At 41.5% G+C, this 27,665-nt stretch overlaps 1 protein-coding gene and 1 long non-coding RNA gene across 4 annotated transcripts; one reads left to right on the plus strand and one right to left on the minus strand.

The window, feature by feature from the left end:
* Window positions 1-4,521: 4,521 nt before the first annotated feature.
* Window positions 4,522-7,826, minus strand: LOC308579318. The gene is made up of 2 exons (XR_014004411.1): window positions 5,958-7,826; window positions 4,522-5,910 (listed from the first exon to the last, which is right to left on the minus strand). It is a non-coding gene; the product is annotated as an uncharacterized lncRNA (long non-coding RNA).
* A 654-nt stretch (window positions 7,827-8,480) lies between these two features.
* On the plus strand, window positions 8,481-27,665 carry APOOL (apolipoprotein O like). 3 transcript variants are annotated; one of them, XM_081180219.1, is made up of 9 exons: window positions 8,481-8,590; window positions 18,639-18,740; window positions 20,857-20,976; window positions 23,658-23,712; window positions 23,991-24,089; window positions 25,312-25,403; window positions 25,668-25,781; window positions 26,777-26,957; window positions 27,048-27,665. In XM_081180219.1, exons 1-9 carry the CDS (start codon window positions 8,579-8,581, stop codon window positions 27,143-27,145), a joined length of 873 nt encoding a protein of 290 aa, XP_081036345.1. In that variant the 5' UTR covers window positions 8,481-8,578; the 3' UTR covers window positions 27,146-27,665. The 3 variants fall into 3 exon arrangements, with proteins under 3 accessions (XP_081036345.1, XP_081036347.1, XP_081036346.1); XM_081180221.1 differs by having other exon boundaries at window positions 26,780-26,957; XM_081180220.1 differs by lacking the exon at window positions 8,481-8,590 and adding an exon at window positions 8,601-8,724.

Raw genomic sequence — 27,665 nt, forward strand, 5'->3', positions numbered from 1 at the left:
CTACCTGATGGTGAGAGCCAGAGTAATTTTAATTAGAGCTAGAATGGCATGAGGAAGCTAGGACCCAAAGGAGGCTGCATTTTATATTTACCTCACATATGGCAGGAAGCAATAAGGCAACAAATATTAATCCCACTTGCAGTTGCCCAGGGGAATAGTGAGTGTTCTAGTTGCAAGCTTTGCGGTGCTGGAGCTGGCAGCTATGATAGCCTGCAGTAAAACATCATCCATCCCCTTCAGCAGTAGCTATTGTACACTGGATTTGTTGAACAGATAGGCTGAAGGTGGCCCTGTAACCCTAATAAACCTAAATTATGCTGAATCTAGACATCCATCTGTCACCCATGCTTTTTCTTCTATGCATGTTATCCTGTGCTGCATACATTGGCATGTATCAATACACGCACATGTATCAATACATCTTGTTGGGCACCAGGAGCACACTACTAGAAAGCAGCCTTATCAATACTCGCTGACATCAAGTTATCAGTAACACATATTGAACCCAATATATGGGCTTGTCACTTCCCCCCTCTCCTCTTCAACATGGACGCAAGCTTACTGTTTACAGTAGTTTACTGTTACGTCTGAGCTCTGAGATAAACTATGGTTAGTCTTAACTATTATTTACTAAAACAAGTCAACTTCAAGCTGACTTCTTTCAGTAAGAGTAAGAGTTCAAATATAACTATAAACTGCTGTTAATTGAAAGTGAAAGTCAAAGCTTCCCAACTCCTCCTGGTTGGAAGGCTCGGGTTAAACCACAGTTTTCCAGTTCAGATAGATCAGGAAGTGGTTTAATAACCTACAAGAGAAACACCATGTAGTAGAGAAGGGGGGGCAGGGTAAACAAAGGTACAACACTTGCTGTCAGCCTACAAAAAAACATGGTTTGATGTTTTTATGAAACTGGCTTTAGAATCCAGTTCCTTAACAAATATATTTCCCAAAGATGCTGACTTCCTGGGTTTACTGGCTTTTGTTCTAGGGAAAATGCCCAGCTTTCAGAGCAATGTACGGAAGCTTAAAACTGCAGAAAGTAGTACCGGTTTTTGCAAAACTGAAGGTAGTCAGTTTTGGTGAATCCCAAGGATGAAGGTTGGATGACTTTACCCCTTACAGTGTGGTCTCCCAAAGCCTTCTTCTGAATCTTTCAAAATTCTACAGGAACCATTTGACAATTTCATTGTCAGTCCTCCTAACAAATCATGATCATTAAATCTATTCTTTTATAGGTCTAATTGCCAGATTTGGATGTATCTGATTTCTTTGATTTAGTACATTTCTAGACATCCTGCCTACCTTAGCAATTTCTCTTCCTTTTAACAGCCTTAATTTAACAAATATGAAAATAAAATACTTTAGTTTCAAGGTGGGGGTTCATTTCCATAGGATATATTGTATACACACTTAAATCTAAATTTAATTTCCCTGAAATAAAATGAATGGCATTTAAAAGAAAGAAAATAAACCCTGGGGTGTTGTTGCTTTTAAAGAAATGTTATTTTGTAGAAATAAGTTGATCACACTTTTGAAAGGATGTAAAAGATCATAAGTTTACTTCTTAAAGACACCATGAGTTGTATCCAATTACATTTAGTGCACTAGCTACACAGTTCTGTCTATGACTTCCCAGAATTAAGCCCCACTGAGCTCAATGAGGCATATTTCTAGGTATGTGTTTAAAGGATTGCAGCCTTATTTACACATGCTGTACTTAGTTCCCATTGAAAGGGACAAATTTCTCATGACTTACGTCCCACTGATTTTGATGGAAACTAAGTGCAGCTAATGGGCAGAACAATCTAGTCCCCTCCCCATTATGCCAAGCTGGGCAGAGGTGGTTGGACTGAGCAGAGATGTCCCTCTGTCCAGCTCTCCTGATTAATCTGGCCTCCTGCAAGCTGCCAAACATGTAGGCAGGAGGGGGAATCACTGGCAGGATCTCCCCGGTCAGCAGCCAGCAGGAAGCCACTGAATGGGAGTTCCAAGGGTGGGGCTCAGCCAGTTGGCTCCCAAACCGATTTCATTGCCTTCATGTGACAGGATGGGGCCTGATTGCTCTTCTGCCACGTCTGCCGTGCAGTGGTGGGCCTGCCACTCCATACAGCCCCACTGGTGGGGGAGGTTTGGAATGCAGCCTTAGTCTGGATGCAACAGCATGCTATTTAATATTCATCAGACACACACTGCTAGGCCCTGCTGTGCTTTACTGCATAGCTTATATCAAAGGGTCTTGCACTGGAGGACTTCCTGATAGATATCACTTTAGTTCAGGCAAACGTGAAATCAAAAATAACTATTTTTTTAAACTGAAAAATGCACTCACTTTGCATGAAGTTAAGTAACTAAAGCACTATGTTGTGTGCAATAATGCCACTACCTCTGTAGTATGTGGCGTACTAGTTGATGGTAAAGATTTATATTGAAAAGATTAGGTAGAGTGCTTTGTTGCTTTGCTGGAAGCAACCAAGGAACTCTGCCCCTCAAATTAGTGGATTATTACATATACTGAAGCAAAGAAACCTGAAGCATTTCAGTTAGGGTCTCAGTTATAAATCACTCTGCAGCTGTTTTCAAATCAGTTTGAATGCCCTGGCTTTCTCCAAAGAATCCTGTAAACTACACTTTTGTAAGGCGTGTCCTTTCTTTAACCGTTGCGGATGCACCTGCAGAACTATAATGGTTTGTGCTCTTTGGAAGGGAGCCATACCACTTGAACTGGTTTGAAACTGATTTAAATTTGTCCTGCAGATGTGACTTGAAAGGAGCTGGGAAACTGGGGCAGGAGAGACCCATCTGCACTCGTATGAAGTATCTTTATAATATGTGACACTGAAACTGTACTACAACAAAAATATTGTTGTCAACACCATTAATTTGCTGGGCCATAGGTGACTCTTGCCTAATTTACTAAGTAGATAACAAGACTTGTACAAATAGAGAGCCTTTAAAAAAAAAGAAAAAAAGAAAAATGCTTACATGTAGAAAATGTATGACACCCTTGTACTATGGCTTGCACTTTACCTGCATATAAACTGTGAAGTAGGCTGTAGTAATTTATTATTATTTTGTATATTCAGGGGTTGAAGTAGCAAAGCACTAGTACTACATGGCTGGTTTTCAAGCTGTACTGTTAAAAGATATCTCAGACTAGAGACGGACATGAGGGTTTTGAAGAGAGTTGAAGGTGGCAAGAGACAGGAATCTTGGGCCAAATAGGACCCAATCTTCCCTTGGCTGAAAAAAAAGGCTTTGCAAGCATGGATGAGATAATTACTCTTGCCAGGTTGCTATATATAGTGGTACCTTGGTTTGCAACTGCTTTGGATTACAACCATGTCAAACCTGGAAGTACGTGTCCCTTTTTTTATTACAACCCATTTTTTGGGATTACAACCCATTTTTGGGGGGAGGCCCCATTGGTGAAAGCGCGCCTTGGGTTACAACCTGTTTTGGTTTACAACTGGACCTCCAGAAAGGATAATGGTTGTAAACCAAGGTACCACTGTAGAATGCAATTGATAAACCACTTAAAGGATTGCAAACACCAATGTGGATCAAGACTACACAATCAATAGCCAGATTCTGACAATCCTTTAAACTTGGGTGGCCAGCATGTGCCCTCTAGATGCTGTTGGACTACAGTTGCCACCTTCCCTGATCACTGGACGTGCTGGCTGGGACGTTGTAGTTCGATTACTTTTGGGAAGTGAGGGTACAATGTTGGGTACGTCTGCTCTAAACTATTTCCTTACAGGACTCCTATTCAGGACTACTTTCTTGCTTTCTCTATGAATCAAGCTACAGTTTGCTGCTGTGATACCCAGATTGGTAAATGGTAGTTTAACAGCAGCAGGAGTGGGGAATTTGTTGGACTCCCAACTCCCATAAACATGGTCAATAGTCAGAGGTAATGGGAGGAATCAGATTGTTAAAACCTCACCTTGCTACTTCGGATGTTGCTGTAAACCAGGCATAGGCAAGCTCTGGCCCGCCAGATGTTTGGGACTACAATTCCCATCATTCCTAGCTAACAGGACCAGTGGTTAGGGATGATGGGAGTTGTAGTCCCAAACAGCTGGAGGGCCGGAATTTGCTAATGCCTGCCTGTGGTTTGGTTCAAACAGGAGATAAGAAATCATGACCGGCAAGAGACAGGAAAAACAAATAGGAAGGAGCACACACATACTACAATTGCTCACAATCCTCCAAACCATGTTTTCCAGGGGCTTTGGAATGATGCTGTTTAGTATAAACACCTAGCTTTTCAAACCACCTTCAACTCTCTGTAAAACCACTCTCCTGCCAAAAAGAGGTCAAATAAGTGTATTTTGAAAAATCTGCTAAGTTAAAAGTCAGCATCTGTGACTGACTATGCTATGGGGTCTCTCCATGGTCTTTCTTTTGTAAATATGAACATTCTCAACTATTTCTGTAGCAATAGGAGGTTATATACCAAACTTTCACTTGGACTGTTTTCAAACAACAAAAAATCTCTAGCGCCTTGTATTCTTTAAAAAAAATAAATCACGGAGAACCAGTCTTAGGAGCATTTTTGTTTACACAATAATATGTATATATAAGGATATATATATATATATATATATATATATATATATATATATATATGAGGCAGAACTGTTATTTATCATACTTTATGTTGTGCTTGATTATTTCTAAGAGTCTGTCATCTAGAAATATTTTCTGTGATAGAGAAAGAAAAATGTTATATTGTGGGAACCCTCCTGCATAGGAACTTGAAAAGTGAAAGCTTTAAACAACTGTACATCTATATTGTAGCTATTATTTTTAACTCCAACCTATTGTAATTTTCCTAATTTAGCCATGAAAGAAAACCAAAATGTGATGTTAAATCATTAACCAGGGAAGATCCCATTCATATGTTTTGCCTTGTTGTTTGAAAACTTCAGAACATATCCTTCATCTTTACTTGTGATGAGGGAGGTCTCTTTCATGGGCTGCCTCTATTTTCATCCCTTAGCAGTCAAGAGCCTTCATTTTCATGGATGCACATGGAAAATGGACTTACAGTGCAATCCTATACATTTCTCCTCAAATGTAAGTCCCATTGATTTCATTGGGGCTTATTCCCAGGTAAGTGGGTACAGGATTGCAGCCTCAGATAGGTAAAACTAAATTTCAACCCCTGGATAATACAGGTTTCTTTATGTGTCTGTATGTGTGTTTTTCAGTTTCACCAAAGTCTTTTTAATTTTATACTTGTCTTATGTTGGAAAGTGATCCACTGGTTTATATAGGCTATGAATGTTTGTTTTCCTTTGTTTTCCTTTTTTAGAATTAATGTACTTGGCTGCATTTTTTTTTTCTACCACAGATTAACTTGTTAACTTTTTGCGTGTCTACAATGAAACTTTATGAATGGAAAAATTTCACTGTGTGTTGCTCACTGGGCATATACCTCATGGTACATTGCACAGACTTGTAAGTTGTAAGTTGCACTGCAACATTATAAAAGGAACATATTGCTCTTTTTTCAAAGATATTAACTTATTAAAAAAACTATATAGACTGTACATTATTGAAAAAGGACATTTATTCTTCCTAAATTCAAAAGTAGCTTTTGTTTTGGGGAAAAGTTGTAAAACTTCAGTTGTAAATTTGGACTTCAATAAACTGAATTCTCTGATGTTTGAGGGCTCTTTCTTTTCTTAATATTTTGTATCCTTAAAAAGGGGAAACTGGTGTATGCTTCAGCCAGGCAAGAAAACACATAATGAACTGCTACATGAATCTTGTGGGAGGTTTATCATTTTAATTTGTTTCAGCAATGCCTTTTAATTTTTGTTTTAACACCTGGGTGCATATTTAAAACTATAGTGAATTATAGCTCCAACTACAGAGTTTGCAAAACAAACAACAAGAAGCCTTGTGGCACCTTGCCGTCTTCTGGAATGCTGTAATGCTCTCCCAACCAAACAAACCACTAATGGAAGAACCCTATATAACGCCAAGGACTTGGGAGTCACATTTTAGAGAACTTTACAAGGACAGATCAGTGGGGAGAGGCCAAATCCCTGAAAGTATTCTGGACCTCCCAGAAGGGGCCCCTGTAACAACGTCAGAGATTCTGGTAGCCCAACTGAGACAGGGGAAAGCCCCAGGTGCAGATTTAATACCCATAGAGGCTATTACAAATAATTTGGTTTTTTGGGCCCCGATTTTAGCCCCACTTTTCACCAGCTTAGACACTTATGGATATATTCCTGAAGACTGGGGGCTTTCAATCATTGTCCCAATATATTAAAAAAGCAAAAAGATGATCCTGCCAACTACAGACTACTCAGTCTTCTTAACATAATAAGCAAACTGTACGCAAGACTGGCTACAACAAGAAAACATCCTTGCAGATGAGCAAGTGGGATTTCGAGAAGGCCGTTCGACCATCGACCAATGTTTAGTTCTTCACCATCTAATAGAGAAGTACTCATTTAGTAATATTGCTTCTCTTTATGTGGCCTTCATTAACTTCAGAGCAGCCTTTGACTCTATTTCCAGAACAAAGTTATGGGAAAAACTGGAGACCTCCACAATAGATAGACGCTATACCTAATACGCATGTTACATGAAGGGACTTCATTAAAGGTGGGTTGTACCTCCCAGGGCCACTTATCTAATGCAATAGAAACCGATAAATGAGTCAAACAAGGATGCATACTGGCCCCATCTTTGTTCAATTATTATACAAATGAAATGATCCCTTATCTCCGCAATATTAATTTCCATCCTCCAAAACTTGCAGGAAATCATATTTCAGTGCTGCCATATGCAGATGCTGCTGCAATCCTCTCTAGAACACCAATAGACCAATAGAACACCAAAAGAGCCATGAAAACACTCACTGCATGTTGCAAAGAGAGCCAATTGAACCTCAATTACCAGAAAACCAAAATCATGGTCTTTGCCAGAAGGCCTAAATTACGTGTATGGTACATTGATGGTCATAAGATCAAGCAGGTCACCTGCTTTAAATACCTGGGTATAGCCCTTCACTCATCGGGAAGTAGAAAAATCCATGGCATCTACATTGCAGGGAATGCTCAGAGAAGCGCTAACACCATTCTTAGGTACCTTAGGTCCAAAGGTGGACACTATGTACCGGCAGCCCTCAAATTGTTTGAGGCCAAATCGATTGCACAACTGTTATATGGTGCCCAATTAGGCCCCTTTGCCAACTTCACTCCATTAGAATTGGTGCAATCCAAATTCTTAAGATCTGTCCTACAAGTACCTAAATATATCTCCAACGCTACAATACGCCTCAAAACTGGATTCATAAGAATTGAGGCCAGAGTGTGGCTCGCCACTCTTAATCACTGGCTGAGACTAGCCTCCCTTCCGAGTGGCCTTGCTTCCCTGACTATTAAAGACAATTTCCAATTGTTATGGAAACGAGCAGTGGATAATATAATAACAACTCTAGGATTCAATCCACAGATCTTACTTAACATGGGGCACGACAAGCAAAAAACATTATTAAACACTGTGTGGTAGACATAGAATGACAGGTAGACCTAGCCAGGTCCCCCCAAATTTTAATTAACAAAACTAGAAGATAATCGACTTCCCAAATGCCATACATAGCTAACCTTGAAATACCAAAACCATGAAGGGGTTTCACTTTGGCCTGTTGTCAGGCCCTCCCTTCAAAAGTTCACGAAGGCCGTTATAGGAAGATACCATATGAGGAGAGAAAGTGCCCATGTGGCTCTGGGCAGCAGGAAACAATGGAGCATGCCCTTCTTCATTGCCAGTAGTCATACGTCTGGTTGCAAACATAATCCGTGCAGGAATGTAATTAATACATTACTGTATTAATACTATTAGGTATCTGTTCCAGAATGCATGAAAAGGGCATATCACGTTTTAAACCTGGAGTACATAACAAACCCAAAGATTCTTTTACCCCAGAATACCAAAGCTTAATCCACACAGCAGGTAGCCATTTACTGGTGCAGCTTTTACATGAGTTGACAGATTACTGTATTTGCATTTTGTTGACTTTTAAGGTGTTAACCGCCCAGAAGGTACGATTAACTGGACTATAAAGTATATTGTTCCTGGCCACGTCAATCCCTGTTGTTTTTATTTGTTTGTTTGTCTTTACAATCAAGCGGTGTATAAAAATTTTAAGAAATAAAACAAACGTAGGAAGTTTCATAGCTGAAACCCGGGAAAAGAGCGCGCGGGGAGGGGGTAAAATAATAACCCTCCAATACTGAGCTTGAGGGGACCGTTAGTATTGACGCTGTGTTAGGCAGCGCCCTATTCCTCCCCGCCTAATCATCATCATCATCATCCCGACGCCCCTCTTTGTACAAAAAGAAACATTTGCGGCTGGTGGACAACCAAAATCTTAACGTCTCCCTTCACCAACAACACTGGGAGGGGGAGGGGAAAGCACGCGTCATTTTCTCCAATCCCGCGGCGCTCTCCTGTTTAGTCCCGCCCACGCTGTTTCTTGACGTCTCTGCCCGTTGGCGCCGTTGGTCGCGAGCGCTCGGCTGGTCGCCTCCTTCGAGTAGGAGGAGCCAAAATGGCGGCTAAGGTGAGTGGTTCCCCTCGTGCTTATCATCCTACCTTCTGCCCCCTCCCCTCCCCTGCCTCCCCTCCCAGGAAAGGCTTCGTGAGGCGCCCTCCTTTTGAGTGGGCAGCGCTTAAACGGCACAGATGACACACAGGGTGAGCTTTTCCCTTCGTTTAAAGGACGCCTTAACTTTCTTGAATGCGGTCGTGGAGATGCGAGGGGCGCCTCAGCATGTGCAGAGCGCCCCCGCTTCCATGCCTCATAGCATGTATGGCCCAGCTTTCCTCCGCTCTCCAGGTAGCCTCAAGGTAGTGGGCACGGTTTCTTTACCCTGGTCTCCTAGGGGCTGGTCTGACACCCAGCTTTTCCACGCCTGGGTGGCCAAGGACTGATGGGAGTTGTAGTCCAAATCATCTGGACACCTCCAGGTTGGGAAAGGCTGCAACCACCATGCTGCTCAGCTGGTGGAGCTCAGTGTGGCTTGGCAATGCATTGTTATTGTTATATTATTACTATGTTTTCTTTTGGTTGTTTAACAGTAACTGTCACAAAACTACATCCCACTACAGTGGAACCTCAGGTCGCGGATGTAATCCGTGACAGAGGCACGTCCGCAACCTGCAGCGTTCGTAACCTGCAGCGCCACGTCTGCGCACGTGCGTGATGCGACTTGACACTTCTGTGCTTGCACGAAGGGCAATTTAGCGCTTCTGCACAAGCGGCGAAACCCAGAAGTAACCCTTTCCCATCATGCCACAGTCATGTGCAGAAGCAAAGCTTACCTTCAAGTACTTCCGGGTTCCCCACAACCTGAAAACACATAACCCGAAGCGTCTGTAACCCAAGGTACCACTGTACTCCCCACTTTGGCACAGCTGAAATGAATAGGACTTTGGGTAACCAGGAATGGATCCATGAACTGTCTGACTGTGTAGAACTCGTATTCAGTTATGACACTATATATATATATATATATATATATATATATATATATATATATATATTCTGGGCTCGGAATTCTCTTATTCGATCTCTCTTGCATCTGGCTCTGGCTGGTGGATTTATCGGCTCTAGCAAGCAAAGCAGATCCCATTCTGCCTGCCTTTGCTCTTAAAAAGTCCGAACTCTGAAAAAGAAAAGTCCCAACTCTGCTTCTTTCCTACTGCTGCAGCTTCAGCGAGGAAATCTTAAGTGCTCTCAGGTTCTTATAAAGCTGCTGTTGAGTTTCAGGCATAGTCCTGAAAACGAAAGCGTGTCTGAGCAGGTGCAGAGTGCTGCCTCCTATGTCCACTCTGTTCTGTCGCTTTCCTTCTACTCCCTAGTGGGAAAATGTGTAGCAATTCTTAGAGCTGCTGGACATTAAAGACTAGTTAAGATGAGAAAAGTATCTGAACATGTGTGGTTCCATCTCCATCTTGTTCTTCTGAATAACTGCTGAATAACATACAAATCTCGAAATTGAGTGATGATCTGTGATCAGACTTTTCAAATAGAGAAAAAAGCTTCAAACCCAGGTCTTAAATTATTGGGGCTCATGCTAAAAGTTAAATGTTTTCATCACATTTATAATATTGTATGCACCTTAAAACATCTTAAGATTACACCCAAACCTAAAAGTACAAACAACCTAAAAGTTGTTTGTACTTCTATAAGTCCTCTTGTGTTTGGATGGTGTCATTTTTTGCTATATGGGATACACAATCAAAGAATGAGTTTGCTATTAGCATATAGCAAGAGTGGCTAAGTTGCAGCATGCAGACTGGATCTATTCCTCCCCAAAAGGATGGGTAAATGGGTATGTCCTCCAAGATCCCCAGCGATTTGGCAATTTAAGATGAAAAATAATGATCTTAATGTAATTCCCACTGTAGTGCTGTGGAGTTTCCTCTGTGGGACTGGAAGGGCTGCCAGCTTTCCAAAAAATGTGTGCCTCTGGTTCAGCATACCTTGCAAAGGCACCTCTTGTCTCTCGAGTGCCACAAAATGCACTTGTAAGGAACTGATCTTTGAGTGGCAGCTCCTCACAGTCTGGAGCTCCCTGCCCATTGACAGCAGGCTGGCACTTTCATTGAACACTTTTTGGTGCCTACAAAAAACTTTTTGTTTAGTCAAACTTGCTCTTACTCATTTTGCATTTTTATAAACCTTTTAACAATTATTTTTATTGACAATTTTAATGTATATTTTATATTATTTGTAAAGGTTTTACTTACAGTTAAGTGGTATGAAAATTTTGTTAAGCAAATAAATCAGAGCTTTCCAAACTGTGTGTCGTGACATGTTCATGTATCAGCTGCAGTGTGTAGGTGTGTCATGCGAATGCAGCTCGCTCTCCTGCCGGGGCTGGAAAAGGGTTAGTTTAACCTCCGGTTTGCTAGTAAAACTGAATTACTGTGTTTCAAAATGATGCATGTCTAAAAAATGTGTCACTAACATGAAAAGTTGGGAAAGCTCTGAAATAAAAATAGTGTGGGGCATGAAGGTCATAGTGTTCAGGAAACAGGAAGGTGCACTTCTTCCTGTTTCCCGAGCCCTGAAACATTATTTCAATGGTACCACCTCAGGGGGAGAAGAGGCTCTCTTTGCAAGGTAATTGAGGGTTTTCAATCCCCAGCACACTTCTTGGCTCCTCTCCTCACAGCCCAGCGATGGAAGCAAAGCTCTCCTGCTCCACTGCTAATCAGTGGAAGAGCTGTGTGGGGCAATGCTATCTGCCTGTGTGAGTGAATGAATGTGTGAGCCTCCCTTTGTGTATACAGTGGTACCTCGGGGCCTCCTGCTGCCGCCGTGCCGCCAAAGCACAATTTCTGTTCTCATCCTGAAGCAAAGTTCTTAACCTGAAGCATTATTTCTGGGTTAGCAGAGTCTGTAACCTGAAGCGTACCACCTGTACAGTGGTACCTCGGGTTACAGACACTTCAGGTTACAGACTCTGCTAACCCAGAAATAGTACCTCAGATTAAGAACTTTGCTTCAGGATGAGAACAAAAATCACACAGCGGCAGCGGGACACCCCATTAGCTAAAGTGGTGCTTCAGGTTAAGAACGGACGTCCAGAACGAATTAAGTTCTTAACCCAAGGTACCACTGTATGTGGTATGTGTATTGGCCATTTAGGCCAAGCCCATAGATGGCATGCTGCCCTCAGAGGGTTTACAAAACTTCAATGAGCTCCTCAAGAAAAAAAGAAAAAAAGGCTAGCCACCCTGTAGTTAAATGTTGCTCCAGTTTGAGCCCTCCGAAATGCAGCTAAAACAAAGTCATCCCCTGAGGCAGGATCTGGCTGAGCCTTGCCATTTTAATAGTTCTTTTCTGAATAAATCTTTCTTTTCAATAAACTGATTCAAAATAATTACTGGGCAGTGAAGTGATGTACAGTATCATTTTGTTAGTCGTTGCACAGTTGACTTCAGTAGACCTTCCAAAGCAGAGCAATTAGTGTCATTCAAGAATTGAGCTAATTCCAAAAGTCACAGCACAGTTCCTAGCCCTTTAAGTAGAGTGGAATGTGTGTTATAATACATACAGCTTTGTTTAACAGTTTGAATTTAAAAAAACCAAAACACTCCCACACAGTCTGCCCACTGAGTGCTGCTGTTTCCAAACATGTTTGTCATGTGACAAAATAGACATTTGAGCAATTTTGACACAACAGTGCACAAGAGCATAACTATTTTTTATTCTACAGCCACCTGAGGAAATGGCAGTGTGTGAAACATCTATTCCTCTCCCAGAGCTTCAGTTTCCAGAGTTCCCTGGGAAGAGGGATTATTTTAAACTGCTCTGGGCATTGTCACCCTGTGAGGAGAATAGGGGTTTCCTAATGATTCTCAGCACCCATAGCAAACTACAGTTCCTGCAATTCTTTAGACTCATTAGATGACCTTGTTGAGGACTGGAATAACCGGCTCTTGGCAGCCATTGATGAGATCACGCCTCTGCGACCCCGTCGAAACCGGGCCCCTTGGTTTACTGAGGAGCTCCGGAAAATGAAGTGGGATCTCAGACGGCTAGAGCGAGTATAGCAACGGACTCGTGAAGGAGCCTCAAGAACATCTTATAGGACGCTTATGAAAGCCTATGAGATGGCTATGAAAGCTGCTAAGAAATCTTACTTTGCAGCTTCCATTGCATCCGCTAGCTCTCGCCCGGCAAAACTTTTTAGAATAATTAGATCAATAACGTCCTTAGGAGGACAACCAAATTTAAGCACAAATTCAACCCACAGCTGTGAGGCATTCACGAGCTTTTTTGCGGAGAAAGTCCTGTTGCTCCGCCGTGACCTCCCTGCCAATTTAGATACAGTGACTGAACTGGAGGCCCCTCGACTGACTTCAGGTCCAGTGTTGGACCATTTCGATCGAATACTCCCTGCTGATGTGGATAGATTCCTCCAAGTTAGTAGGCCCGCCACCTGCCTCCTTGATCCGTGCCCGTCTTGGCTGATTAGGGAGTGTCCAGATGTTGCGCGGACCCCCCTGGTTGAAATTATCAATTTGTCCCTTGACACGGGGACATTCCCAGGGGAACTGAAGGAAGCAGTGGTATGTCCACTCTTAAAAAAACTTCATTAGATCCCTTAGACCTATCCAATTACCGCCCAGTTTCAAATCTTCCATATCTGGGTAAGGTAATTGAGAGAGTGGTTGCTGAACAACTTGGTAGGTTTCTGGAGGAAACATTGGCTTTAGATCCATTTCAGTCCGGTTTCAGTCCTGGTTTTGGGACGGAGACGGCTCTGGTTGCCCTAACAGATGATCTCCGTAGACAGCTGGATCGAGGCAGGTCAGGACTGGTGATCCTTTTAGATTTGTCAGCAGCCTTTGACATGGTTGATCATGATCTTCTGGACCACCGCCTCGCAGACGTGGGGATACAGGGCATAGCCCGTAACTGGCTGTGCTCTTTTATCTCTAGTCGGGGACAGAGGGTGGCACTAGGGAGGGAAATGTCGTCGCGCCACTCCTTGGTGTGTGGAGTGCCGCAGGGCGCAATCCTCTCCCCAATGCTTTTTAACATCTTTATGCGCCCCATTGCCCAGATTATCCAGAGCTTTGGGCTGGGCTGTCACCAATATGCTGATGACACTCAGCTCTATCTGCTGATGGATGGCCACACCGACTCGGCCCCGAACACACTGACTAGATGCTTGGAAGTTGTGACTGGATGGTTTCGTGGGAGCCGATTGAAACTAAATCCTTCGAAGACAGAGGTCCTATGGCTGGGTCGGGATGGCATGGGGATGAGGGACCAACTCCCTTCTCTTGCGGGGGCCCAATTAGTGCCATTGCCTTCCGTTAAGAGTTTGGGTGTAATCCTTGACGTCTCCCTTTCCATGGAGGCACAAGTTACAGCAACAGCCAAGGCGACATTTTTCCACCTTCGCCGCATCAAGCAGTTGGTCCCTTACCTTTCCCGCCCCGACCTGGCCACAGTGATCCATGCGACGGTCATCTCCAGGCTTGACTACTGTAATTCGCTCTACGCGGGGCTGCCCTTGAAGCTGTCCCAGAAACTCCAGCGGGTGCAGAATGCTACAGCGAGACTCCTCACGGGGTCCCTGCCATGGGAGCATATTCACCCAGTGCTTTTCAAGCTGCACTGGCTCCCGGTGGAGTACAGGATCAGATTTAAGGTGCTGCTTTTGACCTTTAAAGCCCTTCACGGCCTAGTACCCTCTTACCTACAGAACCGCCTCTCCCGGTATGCCCCACGGAGAGCCTCAAGGTCCATAAATAGCAACACCCTAGTGGTCCCAGGCCCTAAGGAAGTTAGATTGGCTACAACCAGAGCCAGGGCCTTTTCAACTCTGGCTCCGGTCTGGTGGAACGCTCTGCTTCACAAGACCAGGGCCCTGCAGGATCTGATTTCTTTCCGCAGGGCCTGTAAGACAGAGTTGTTCCGCCTGGCCTTTGGCTTGGAGCGAATTTGATTCCCTCCCTATCTTTCTTTTTTCTTTTCCTTCTCCTTCTGCGATGAGGCTACATTTTAATATTTTAATGTTTCAGTATTTTAATGTTGTATTGTTTTTAAGTTGTAATCATTTAACTTGTTTTTATTATTGCTTGTAAGCCGCTCTGAGCCCAGCCTTGGCTGAGGAGGGCGGGGTATAAATAAAAAATATTATTATTATTATTATTAATTCTTTGGGGGAAGCCATGGCTGTTCAAGTGGCATCATAGTGTTTTAAACGTATGATGCAGATGTGCCCTTTATCCTGCCACAACTCTTTCATACTTGTGGCTTTGAAAGATACAAGTTAAGTTGCAGAGTGGGTATCTGGGCAGAGAGTACTTTCACATGCTTTCTGTCCTTCATCCCTTAAGTACTTACTTCATTATTCGGCTCTCCCAAGAAACATAAAATGTGAACTTATTTCCTCTAGCTATAAATTACATATTCGAGTTGCAGCCACTCTTATGCACCTTAACATCAAAAGAGCAGAGAAATCTCCTATCTTGCAGGCCGATTCTGGATACAAGGATACATTTTTATCACACTTGATATTTAAATGACTAGATAAAATTTGGCTGAGAGCATTTTATCACTTTATAAGTCAGATTCTGAACGTTTACCACATTTATCACACATGCGCCTTCTCCTGAGTTAATCATTTCATTCTGCTGTATTCTTCCTAATACTCTTTCTATGCTCCTGCTCATTAATGTTCAGTGACTTCAAAGTGTGAGAGTTAATTGCTCTTAGGGGATGGGCAATACTCCCCCCTTTTCTGCATGCTTAAAAAAAAAGAAAGAAATCACACAGTTGACAGTCCTGGTATAATTTCAGAATGCCATTTTCTTTTGTGCTTTTCCATCAAATATCTAATTTTTGCATTTTTCTTTCCCCTCTGTGCTTCATTTGTCCGCCCCTCTGTCTATTCCTGCAACACGGTCAGTTTGCTTCATTGTCTGTTTCTTTTTCTGCTGTAGCTAGCTTGATACTTTACATCCCAAATGAGGAGCATTTGTCCCTCCAGATGTTGCCAGACTACAACTCTTATCATCTCATGTTTCAATCCTTTTTAATATTTTATTTTTAAATTGTTGTAGCCCACCTGGGCCTCAACATGGAGAAATCAAATAAATAATAATGTTGATATGTGGAAAAGATCACCAGAAATGCATTCTGTTGGGAGGAGACTTCAATCCACAAATTAGTTAAACTTGGTGTCCTTAGATTCAACTATTGGCTCCATTCCTCAATGGCTGTATTTCCATATCACTGTAAACTATGGTTAATGGTTTGACAAACAAATTTCATTGTGAAGCCAGGTATTGGTTGCTGCCTTGCCAATTATGGTTTGAGTGAAACAAACCACAATTCTCAGTTCCTGCATAACACTAAGTCAGAGATTTTGGCTTGTTGATCACACATGGAAAAAATGAAAGTGCATGTGATATCAACATTATTGGTAAGTCATTAGCAGTGGTTTGCGGTGATGTCTGAAATGGGCTAGTGTGGGAATTAATAAATACAACACAGTAATAAAACCTTCATTAAAATCCAGTACAGCTTCCTTAAGTTGTAACGTGACTATGGGGCTTATCAAGCATTAACTCATGATAAAAAAATGCAGTAAAAATGGTTTGTTATGCTAATTCACCTCCACTGGCATTTTATCCTTAAAGAGGTGAGAGCATAAGACATTTCCTGGTAGGAATGAAATTGATTATTAGAGGGGAAGAGGAGATGCAGCACTTGGAACAAGTAGTTTCCAGAGATGCAACATAATAGGGAATGGATAGCATATTGCAGAGAGAAGGTAACTGACACAAGCTGTATACATACTATCCATTTAAAGTACATAACTTCCCTGAAAGAATCCTAGAGACTAGTTTATTAAGTGTGCTAGTAATTGCAGCTCTGAGAAGTAAACTGCATTTCCCAGGATTCTTTGTGTTAAGCCATGTGCGTTAAATGTATGGTGTGTGCGCATATTAATTTGTAGAATTCACTGCCACAATAAAATGTGGTGACTGTTGGCTTAGAAGGCTTTCCAATAACAATTTCATAGGCAATCATTTCCATTCAGTATATAGTGAGTAGCAGAAAGTACTGTTAGAGGGACATGGGTGGCACTGTGGGTTAAACCACAGAGCCTAGGACTTGCCGATCAGAAGGTCAGCGGCTCGAATCCCCGTGAGCGGGTGAGCTCCAGTTGCTCGGTTCCTCCTCCTGCCAACCTAGCAATTCGAAAGCACGCCAAAGTGCAAGTAGATAAATAGGTACTGCTCTGGCGGGAAGGTAAATGGCGTTTATGTGTGTTGCTCTGGTTCGCCAGAAGTGGCTTCGTCATGCTGGCCACATGACCCGGAAGCTGTACGCCGGCTCCCTCAGCCAGTAAAGTGAGATGAGCGTTGCAACCCCAGAGTTGGCCACGACTGGACCTAATGGTCAGGGGTCCCTTTAAGTACTATTGCAGAGCAACACTGGATCAAAGTTCCTGTTTTCTTGCCCAGCTGCTTAACTCTCTGGAAGCAGTTGGTAGAGCATAAGACTCTTAATTGCAGGGTCATGGGTTCAGGCCCCACAGTGGGCAAAATATTCCTGCATTGCAGGGGGTTGGACTAAATCAGGGGTCAGCAAACTTTTTCAGCAGTCCACTGTTCCTCAGACCTTGTGGGGGGGCGGACTATATTTGAAGGGGGAAAATGAACGAATTCCTATGCCCCACAAATAACCCATAGATGCATTTTAAATAAAAGCACACATTATACTCATGTAAAAACACCAGGCAGGCCCCACAAATAACCCAGAGATGCATTTTTAATAAAAGGACACATTCTACTCATGTAAAAACACCAGGCAGACCCCACAAATAACCCAGAGATGCATTTTAAATAAAAGGACACATTCTACTCAATCCTGGACCGTCTACTGATTCCCGGACCGTCCACAGGCCAGATTTAGAAGATGATTGGGCCGGATGCCTTAGTTTGGCTATCCATGGCCAAACTAAGGCATCCTGTGCCTTAGTTTGCCTATCCATGGACTAGGCTAGATGATCCTTGTGGTCCCTTCCAACTCTACATTTCTGTGATCAGGCTTCACAGATTGTTGGTCTAATTGAGCAATGCTCTTCCACTCTTTCCCATGTTTTTTTTTATCTTCTTGAGGTCTCAAAACTTTGACCTTTTTAATGAATATATGTTTTAAAACGTTCTTGCTATATTCTGTAAACGCCATTTGAGCATTAGAGAGCAGACTTCTGTGTAGCGTCCTCATTCATGCCTATACCTTTAAGGCAGTTTTGCTCCCACTAAATGTTGTTAAAATATGAACATAGGAAGCTGTCTGATATTGAGTGAGGCCTTGGGGGTCCATCTAGTTCAGCATTGTCTACACTGATTGCAGTGGTTCTCTAGGCTTTCTTTCTCAGCCCTGCCTTTAAGACATCAGGGATTGAACCTGTGACCATCTGCATACAAGACAGATGGTCTCCCACTGAGATGTGTCCCTTCCTTCACCTTGGGAGATATTTTAGGTATTTATTAATTCTAAGGATTTCTACAGTGATCCTGCATTTTACCAGCACATTATTGCAGCAGACCATGCATAATGCATCTTCAGTGTACATATGGTGCTTCACAGTGACAAATATTTTTTAAAATGTGAGTCCCTGCACCAAGAAGCTTAGGACCACATCACAAGTAATATTCCTGAAAAGCGTATTTTAAGGAAACAGTTCAATAAATTATAGTAAGCAACTTCCTTGGTACCCAAAAATGATTAGTTTGAACAACCTGAACATTTGCAATTTGGAAACCTTTTCTACACCTACCGCCCCCCCCCTTGCAGTGAGAATGTTCATGTTTCTTAAAATGCTTTTGTATACATTTTTTTCAATTCTGTATTTTCCTATATCAGATGTATGAAAAACAATAATTTATTGTGCTTATACTCTTTAGCAGACTTAGCTGGTTAATGGATATTGTTGTTGAACTTGGTCTGAATATTGATGAACATGTGCATTTATTTATTTATTCATTCATTCATTAATTTGCTATTCAGCGATTAAGCTTCTTTCTTGCTTTCTTTTGGCCTCTACCCCCCCCCCCGCCCCCAGATAGCAAAATGGGTGGCTTTTCCTACAGCCTTGGCAGGTGCATCTATTGTACATGCTGCATCTGAAGAGGAACCAGAATCTCGTCGCATGAAGGCACATCAGGTAGGATTAGTATGACCTCTTTAAAAATTGAATGAGCAGAAGCACCTAGGTGCAGTGAAGGCTTTCTTCTGAATTTTGTTTCACAGGAAACAGAACTATATAATAGAATGCAACAAGTGATATAGTAAAATAATAATAATAATGTGATGATGATGATTCTCGATGCTGCATCACTTACCATTGCAGATGATCCAAAAATGGAGGACTGAAAAGATAAGCTAATGCAAATATGTGATATAATACATAATATAATTTAAAGCTGAAGAGAAGCATTCCTTCTATAGTTTCAATGTTCATTTGTTGAGAACTGTTTCTTATGTAGCCAAGGTAGTACCGCTCACACAAGAAGGGGATACCCTCAAGTTTTGGAGAGCCCAAAGGTTTGCATTTTAAAACAACCTGGGAGAGGGAGAGCCCAATAAGGACTGAGTGCGTGCTCGGTGTCTACAGAATGCTAAGTGATAGGGAAGGTATGGAACACCAGGGGCAGAGGCTATGCAGTGCAGCAGCTGGAATATTGAACAGCAGCACTCCACAGTGCAACATTTTGTTGCAAGTCCCACTTGAAAGACTGGATCACATTTGTACTTAAATTTACTGTGGCTTTTGTATTAATGCATATGGGTTTTTTTGGGTGGGGAGATTTGGTTTGCTTTCATCTTTGCTTTATTTATGCTTGATTGTTATCAATCTAGGTATGATGAACTTAAGAAGAGGGCAGTATACTGCAGCAACAAGCTCCACTACCATCTCTTGACCTCAACACATTCATCATATCTTGTGTACAGAGCCTACATATATACACTCTAACGTCTCCTGCACTCTGTACGTTAGGTACACAGAGTGCATATAGACCAGCATGAGGGCCTGCTACTGTGCTCCAGCTCCCTACTCTACATATTCTTTGTGTAGGGCTAATGAAGATTATGTTCTTGATTTCCACCCCACTTGGAGGCTTAAAACTTAGGACAACTGCTGATGACATATGGTCCAAAGCACAGCAGTCACATTGTACAAGGTGTTCTGTGCGACTCGGAAGTGTTCATACAAGAGTGAGCCTTCCCATCTGCACCATGAAGCTGGTGGTAATCTGCACCACCATTTGCACTGCTCAAGGGTGATGGAGATAGCACTAGGCCAAGGGTATCCAATATGGTGCCTTCCAGGTATTGTTGGACTAAAACTTGCTTCACAGCCACTGGCCATGCTGGCTGGGGCTGATGGGAGTTGGCATCTGACAATATCGGGGGGGGGGGTGCCACACTGGCTACACCCGCAGTAGACCAGTGGTTCTCAAACTGTGTTCTGGGGGGTCTTTAGGTTCGTCAATGAGAAAGTTGGTAATGGCTGGCAAGCTTCACTGAAAAACTGCTTGTCTGCCACTACCAATTTCTCCTGCAGATGCAGTGGGGTTTTGGATGCATTTGAAAGACAACTCTTGGTTCATTCAAGTTAGGTGCTAGCTCAGCTAATCATAGTACCCCAGAACACAACCCTGAACCCTGTGGTGCGTACAGGTATTATGTGGTAGAGATGGTTATAGCTCAGTGACAGAGTATCTGCTTTCTGTGCAAAAGGTCCCAGGTTCAGTCCCCATCATTTCCAAGTAGGGCTGGGAGAGACCCTATCTGAAACTCTGAAAGGCCATTTCCAGTCAATGTAGACAATACTGAGCTAGATGGACCACTTTCTATGTTCCTAGACGTGCTGGGGACCTGAACAGCCATGTTGAAATGGAAGGAATTCTCTGAAAGTAGAATCCACTGCATTAGATGACTTAAGCTCAGATCCCTGTGTGTGTGTCATTTCCCTGATCATCCATATCCATGGCAAAATGTCGGGGTCAACTTACTGGCACTTAATTACCATACATGCCTACTTACACACAGAAGTCTTTGGATCTACCCTTTTATCCAGTAGATGTTAGTATCCAAAGTAGTTGTGGATGTAGAACAACTCTTCTATTCATGCAAGTCTTGTACTACACAGGCAAATTTTGCTGGATTGAGGCCATGGATAAAATAATCCCATTCCAAGTATGTGGATTCCCCCTCCCTTTTCATGGTTTTCCCAAGACAAGCTTTGTTATAACTCCTATCCCCCCATTTCCTTCCAGCTTCCTATTTATAATGCACCACCTCTTAATTCAAGATACATTGATGAAAAGCCTGGCCGCTTGCAAAGTAGGATTTCATCAGTAAGAAACACAACAAGTTACTATGTCAATGGGTGCAAGGTAAGAATATTACTTAATTTAATAGATCAAGAATTCTCATACATGTCTTGCCATAAGTGAGCAATTGGATAAATTGGAGTCAGCATGGAATAAGATTTCTATGAATTAGTTCAGTTCAGGATTTCCAGTGCATTTTGAGTTCAGAGTTCTTAGTCAAACCCTTAAGAAGAGAAGTAACATATTCAAACACTCTTAAAAAACCTTCTGCCTAGGAAGTTGTCCTTTTGGTAGAAGAAAAGTTAGGAGTAAGAATGATGTTCCTGCTTTAGGTTTGCTTTGTGTTATCTGGACCAACCTTTTTATGCCCACCAGTCAGTAATTTCTCTTTATTTTTGTTGTGTTTCAAAGCTTGGAGCGTAGTGACCTCTTGTGGTGTAAATTCAAAATAAATTTTCAGTGCCAAGTTTTGTTCACAAAACACCAGTGCAAAATAAACTGAAATGTATCATTGTGAAACACACAATATCTTTCCCACTGTGATGTCCCAAACTCTATTCTTTATTCATTCGTGCAATATGTTATTTCAGCTGAAATAAATAACAGGTGGTAGGGGAGGGAAAACTGAAGGGAAGATGAAGGTAGAGCATTGGGGAGGAGTTTTCCAAAACATTTTGTCTCTTGTTGAAATCAATGAGAGGGCAGTAAATGTAATTTCTCCTTCTTGACACATTCCCAACATGCCATCAGAATGCTTCCTCTTTGGCCTCTCTGAGGTTGGAGAGGAATCAGCTGCAGACCTTTCTGCAACCACAGGCAAAAGGCTTCCAACTACGGATCTTCCTTCCTGAGAGCAGACCTCTCTCTGTTTTCAGTCTGATGAAACTTTGGCCCCTAAGATGTCCTCCCAGAGACTATAGGAGTGCAGAGTTAGGATCTACTACATATTTTAGAAAGTTGCACTATGCATTTGGATACCTCTTAAGATATCTTAACTAAGTTTTGTGTGCTAGTTCCTAAGATCAAGGAGCAGTTTTTCGTTTATGTTTGGATACAGTTGAATGCCATTATAATCAAGATTGTGGACTGAACCTTTTAAAAAAGATTTTATGGTTTCTTGGAATTCCTGAGCACCAGGTAGAAGGCAGCTTGTCCTAAATAAAGAAATATATTACATAAGATGTCCACCTAAAAATTGGTGCTGATGCATAAGAATGTTTACATCTTCTGGTGGTGCTAGAAAATATGATGTATCAAAAAGGCTAAATCAGAAAACCTCAAACACCTTATAAATGTAGCTTGTGCTATGCCAGTGGATTAATGCAATGAAATAACAATTTCCTGTTATGTTTGTCTATCAGTAGTTACGATAGAAGGCAAGGGGGATGTGTGTTTGTATTTTATTTTGTTTGTATTTATATCCCATCTGTTTGTCTGATAACAGGCAACTGAGACAGCTGACAACATGGGGAAATTAATGCACAATAAAATAATAGGATGTTAATCTTAACAGCAGATGGTTCAGAAAGGCTAAGTTTATTTATTATTTGTGGCCTGGATCCAAAGCACCATGTGACTAGTTTTGCATGCCCAAGTGTGTTTGGATATATGATTCAAAAAAGCAGACTTCTTCCAAAACAGAAGTTTCATAAGCACCTGGTGTGGGGGGCTGCTCTTCAAAGGGGACATGTTCAAAATTCCACACACATATAAGGCCTTGGGCATACCTAATTAAAGTATCTTCTTGGATCCCAGCCATTATTCAGTTTGGAGTATATGTGGGAGGCGGAGTGATTTTTACACAGCCTTGCTCCCTCTGACATTGAATGAGTTGCTGTTGGTAATGCAATGTGTACCACAGTGTAAATTAATAAAGCTGCCTTTTGTTTTTCTCTAGCTGAATAACTTTCCTATGTAAAGAGATCAAAAGTTTCATATTGAATATATTGTACACTGCACATGCTATAGCAGAGTCACCATGTGGCACCCACAAAGGCCTTCCCCGGAACCCATGAGGTTCCCTGCTCCTCTGCTTGCTGAAATTAGGCTTGAAGTATTATTTTGTAGCCAATAGAAAAGGTTGTGGGGGTATTTGGTTGTGGGGTGTGTGTCATTGATAGTTTATCAGACTTACAAATGTGGCCACGGATCCAAAAAAGTTTGCAACCCTTGCTACAGTAATATTTTGCAGCATTGGGTACAGGGCGTTAATAAAATATGGCACTATTTGCCCCCTACTTGCATCATATATTCTGGTTCCAAATCCACAGAAGCGGCAGCACAGTAGGAGTCTCCTCCTGCCCCACCACTAAAGAAGTGATAGCTGTGACAAATTTGTCATTACCAGCTATTAGATTGTTGGGGAAAGTCATGGGCTCAATCCAACACTTGCTTTTCTCTTGCCCTGCCTAAGACGTGATGTTGTTATTGCTGATGTTGCTGGACTACAGCTCCCATCATCCTTGAGCATTGAGCATTCTAGATGGAGTTGGACACAGGTCTCCACCCCATTGTTAAGTGATTCAGGAACATTGCACTTAAATCTGCCTCTTTTCCACCTCCTCCATGTTCCACTTGCTGATCAGTTATACTAAATTCAAAGAGCTGAATTACAAAGTGGGAAAATTTCCAGTGTTTTGTCTCCAACTGTTTGTCAATGTGATTATTTGATAAATATTAGGAGTTTTTAAGACAGTTGCATAAATATCAGATGGGGAAAATTATATTTTACTTTGTTTGTGCAGGATGCTTATCTCTTTGTCAAAAATGGGATAATATCATCTGTACAGTTTGGAAAAGGTGAGTGAGTATGTGCAAAGCTTAAATCTTTCATTTCTTTGTTCTTGGCCATGCAAATTACAAAGCTTCTTAAAATGAGGCGACATTCCAGATTTTCGTATAAATATTTTATATTTTCTTATAAATATTTTGCCCCACTGTAAATACAGCACAGTTAACAAAGTCTGAATTTGTATGAAGTAATCATTTCTACATCCAATTACAAATAAATTATTATTTTTATTAACTCTAAGAAAATAATATTCAGGCTTAGCAAATCTTGCTTCTTTATTTTTAAGATGCCTATGTTTACCTGAAGAATCCACCTCCAGAATTCCTTCCCAAAGTTGGTGTGATTACAGTTTCAGGACTGACTGGGCTAGTCCTTGCAAGAAAAGGTAAGGGATTACATGCTTATATGTTACTGTTATTATTAGTAGTATTAATTTATTAATCACCTTCTGTACAAACATGTCAAAACAATTCACATTAAAAACAGAAAAAACAGTTTATAACTCATACACATAATCTCCCCCATTACATTTAAAACAAAACTAAGAGAGTACAAAATACACACTTATGGCAAAGACCCATTGATCCAACTGGGAAAACATCCTAAAACAAAAAATAGTCTCCAGTTGTTTGCAGAAAGTGCAGATAGTGGGGCACCTGTTGTATCTCAACAAGAATGCTATCAACAGAACAGAAGCCAGCCCAGGCAAGCTGTTTAATGAATGGGGAGAGGCACAAAATGTCTACCCCCCTCCATTAAATGTGTTTGTAGCAAGGTTTAACAGAGGGGTAGGGAGGCCCTTCACCTATGTCTTATACTGGGTTAGCAAGCTGCCCTGTGACCTCCCCACCCCTGGTTAAACATTTTTGCAGTCAGGTTTAATAGAGGAAGGAGAGTTCTTTACAAAACAGTTTAGCAACTGGTGAGCAAGGAGAGGGAGCAGGTGGGTAAGATACAAAGGGAGGGAGGGTTAGTCATATGTTGGGGGAAGCCAGTTGATGAGGTGGGGTTGGTGAATGGAGCTGTGTGTGTGTGTGTGTGTGTGTGTGTGTGTGTGTGTGTGTGTGTGTGTGTGCTTCCTTGCCACATTGGAATGTGGATCCTAATGCAGATGGTTACAAAGCTTGCTGTCCTGTGCACCTACCCCACTGTAAGTTTAATACATCCAAGTAGAATCATGAGGATGCATGCAATGGAACACATAGTACAGCCTTATGCCTAGTAGTCTGTAACTGTATCCAGATTCAGATGCTTTTGCAGCCTCATTCCCATTAAGAACAGAAGAGATGGGCAGTGTTGATACAGGCTGAAGATAGTTCACTTGACTGAATACTTGTCTATATAAAAATATTGCTTATACATTGGAAGCCAGTGTGGAGCCTAGCCTTCTCAATATGATTGTTTTTGCTTAATGTTGCTTAAATCAGAGATGGGCAACCCATGGCCCTCTAGATGTTTCTGGGCTACACAACCTGTCATCTTTGGGATAGGACCTTGTCATCATTGGCCATGCTGGCTGGAACTGATGAGAGCTGTAATCCAATAGCATCTGCAGGGCTGCAGGTTCCTGGTCACTGCCTTATATGGTTGATTGATTGATTTTGCAGGATCTAGATTTAAGAAGATTTGCTATCCCTTTGGACTCTGCACATTGGGCATATCTGTTTGCTATCCAGCTCAGTCAGTAATTATTGCAAAGGTGAGTTCTATTAAATGGTGTATGAATGCTTTCCTTTTTATTGTTTAAAAATCTTGCCACTTGTTCATCACACTTTAGCATTTTAAACTGGAAAATTCTTTAAAGTTTAAAAGCACTAATAGATTGCTATCTATAATTGCGTTGTTCTTTCTTTCACTGTTGGCTGCATCACTGTTCATTGGAGAAGTCTTGTTAGCCTTGCCTATGCTACAATATTTTTAAAACTGGTTGTTCAGTACAATAACATTTCTAATATTAAACTAGGTAATAGGTGGAAAGGCCTATGCTGCAAGCCAGAAAACCTATGAAGCAATAGGATCGCTATGGACCAAAAAGTCCACTACGGAAGTTCTACTCACCCAGGATAAAGATACTCAGGTAGGTTCTTTTCCAAAATCTACCCTTTAGCAGCATGGGCTAGTTATCTTTCTTTGATCTACATTGTGTTTGAAACACATGCATAAAAACAATAGTGTTGCAGATATCCAGCATCATTATTTTTCAGCCTTTGAACTTCCAAACGTGCAACAGATTTTTATATACTATATATAGTAGACTGGTTTGGAGACTGACAGATACTCTGCACATGTTAAGAGACATATTTTTGCTGCTATTTGTGTGTATTTTTAAATGTTTTTTATTAAATTAAAAATAGTTATACAAAATTCTGCAAAATATAGAGTGTTATCAAACAGTATCTGGTGGCAATTATACATTCACCACATAAAATTATGGGTCACTGTCAAACAAAAATAAGACATGAAGTAAAACCAAAATAAATCATGGGCATATGAATGGATGGAAGGTAGTGACTAGAAATATTTATAGCATAGACATAATGGTTAAACAAGACAGGGTTATGAAACATGGACCCTATTACACCAATGGAAAGTATTTTAATGGGCACAATGACTATCAGCCATATTCATTTGTAAGCCAATGAGGATCCTCAGCCAATTTGCTATTATTATTTATGCACTGCTATCCATGTGCATGACATTTTACATAGCAATATTAAGCAAAAGACAAGCCACCAATCTGTGAGGGAAAGACTGTAGCACAGTCTCTGCGTTGAGAAGGTCCAGAATTGAATCCCTGGCATCTCCAGGGCTGGAAAAGACTCCTATCTGAAACCTTGTAGAGCAGTACTTGTCAGCCTGGTGTCTTCCAGATGCTTTGCACCAGAGCTGGGGCTGGGGAAGTGGGCAGCAGAGGGCACCAGATTGCTGAAAGCTAGTGTAGGCAATACTGGGTGATGGATCATTGATTTGACTCTAGTATAAGGCAACTTCCTATGTTACAAGGAGTGTTCTGCCTAAATTTAGATTTGGCAATATCAGGCTAATTTTACAATTTAGTCATTATTTCAACAGCAGCAAGTACTTGGAACAGTTCCAGGAACAGACCATATTGTCTCAGAAGCTCGGAAGATAGCCCTTGAATCAGAAGAAAAGGTGAAATCATCACAAATGCAATTTCATGCAGAGAAGACACTTCTGCAGACAGATTCTGTTCCTTTGATAGCTGAAGCGAAACCGCCAAGTGTGAGATCAGGTATGAATAACCAGCAACTGTCCTGAAGATCTTAAGTGACAAGACAGTGCCAAACACATACACACACTAACACCTTTTTATACTTAACAGATGTGATGAAGGCAACAAAGTTTAAACCAGACCCCAGCCTCATGGACCATGGCCAGTCCAGCCCAGAAGATGTGGATATGTACAGTACCAGAAGCTAACAGAGCACAAACTCCCAAAAAATTTGGATTACAATAATGCTGGGACATTAAAATGGGGAAAGTTGTGATCTATATGGTGGTATTTGATCAGGTAATTCTTCAACCTGATCTTTAACTGCACAGCCAGTTCACTCACCCTTCCTTTCCACTTATCATTTTTTCCCCTATTACTTATTGCTACAAGTGTTCTTTTAATTTTTGGAAATCACGAGACAGCCAAAGGGTTTCAGATGAGATTGTCATTGTCAAGCTGGCTATTAATGTAAATCACTTGGAGAAACAGATTTCTGTGCCGCTCCTGCACAGATAATGAAGTGATAATGAAAAGAGAAATATTTAAATTTCTTTTCCTTGGGCTTATCTTTAGTCCAGGAGATGTGGCTGCTCAACACTGTAGCACTTTGTTAATATGCTGGCCTTTAAAAACTTGCTGTCATTCAGAGGAAAAGGGGGAAACATATTGATAATTATAGTTTATGGATATATAGGTATATATATAATTAAAAATGCATTTCCCAAA

Source organism: Podarcis bocagei (genome assembly GCF_964188305.1).
Source record: "Podarcis bocagei genome assembly, chromosome: Z".
NCBI classification, from domain to species: domain Eukaryota; kingdom Metazoa; phylum Chordata; class Lepidosauria; order Squamata; family Lacertidae; genus Podarcis; species Podarcis bocagei.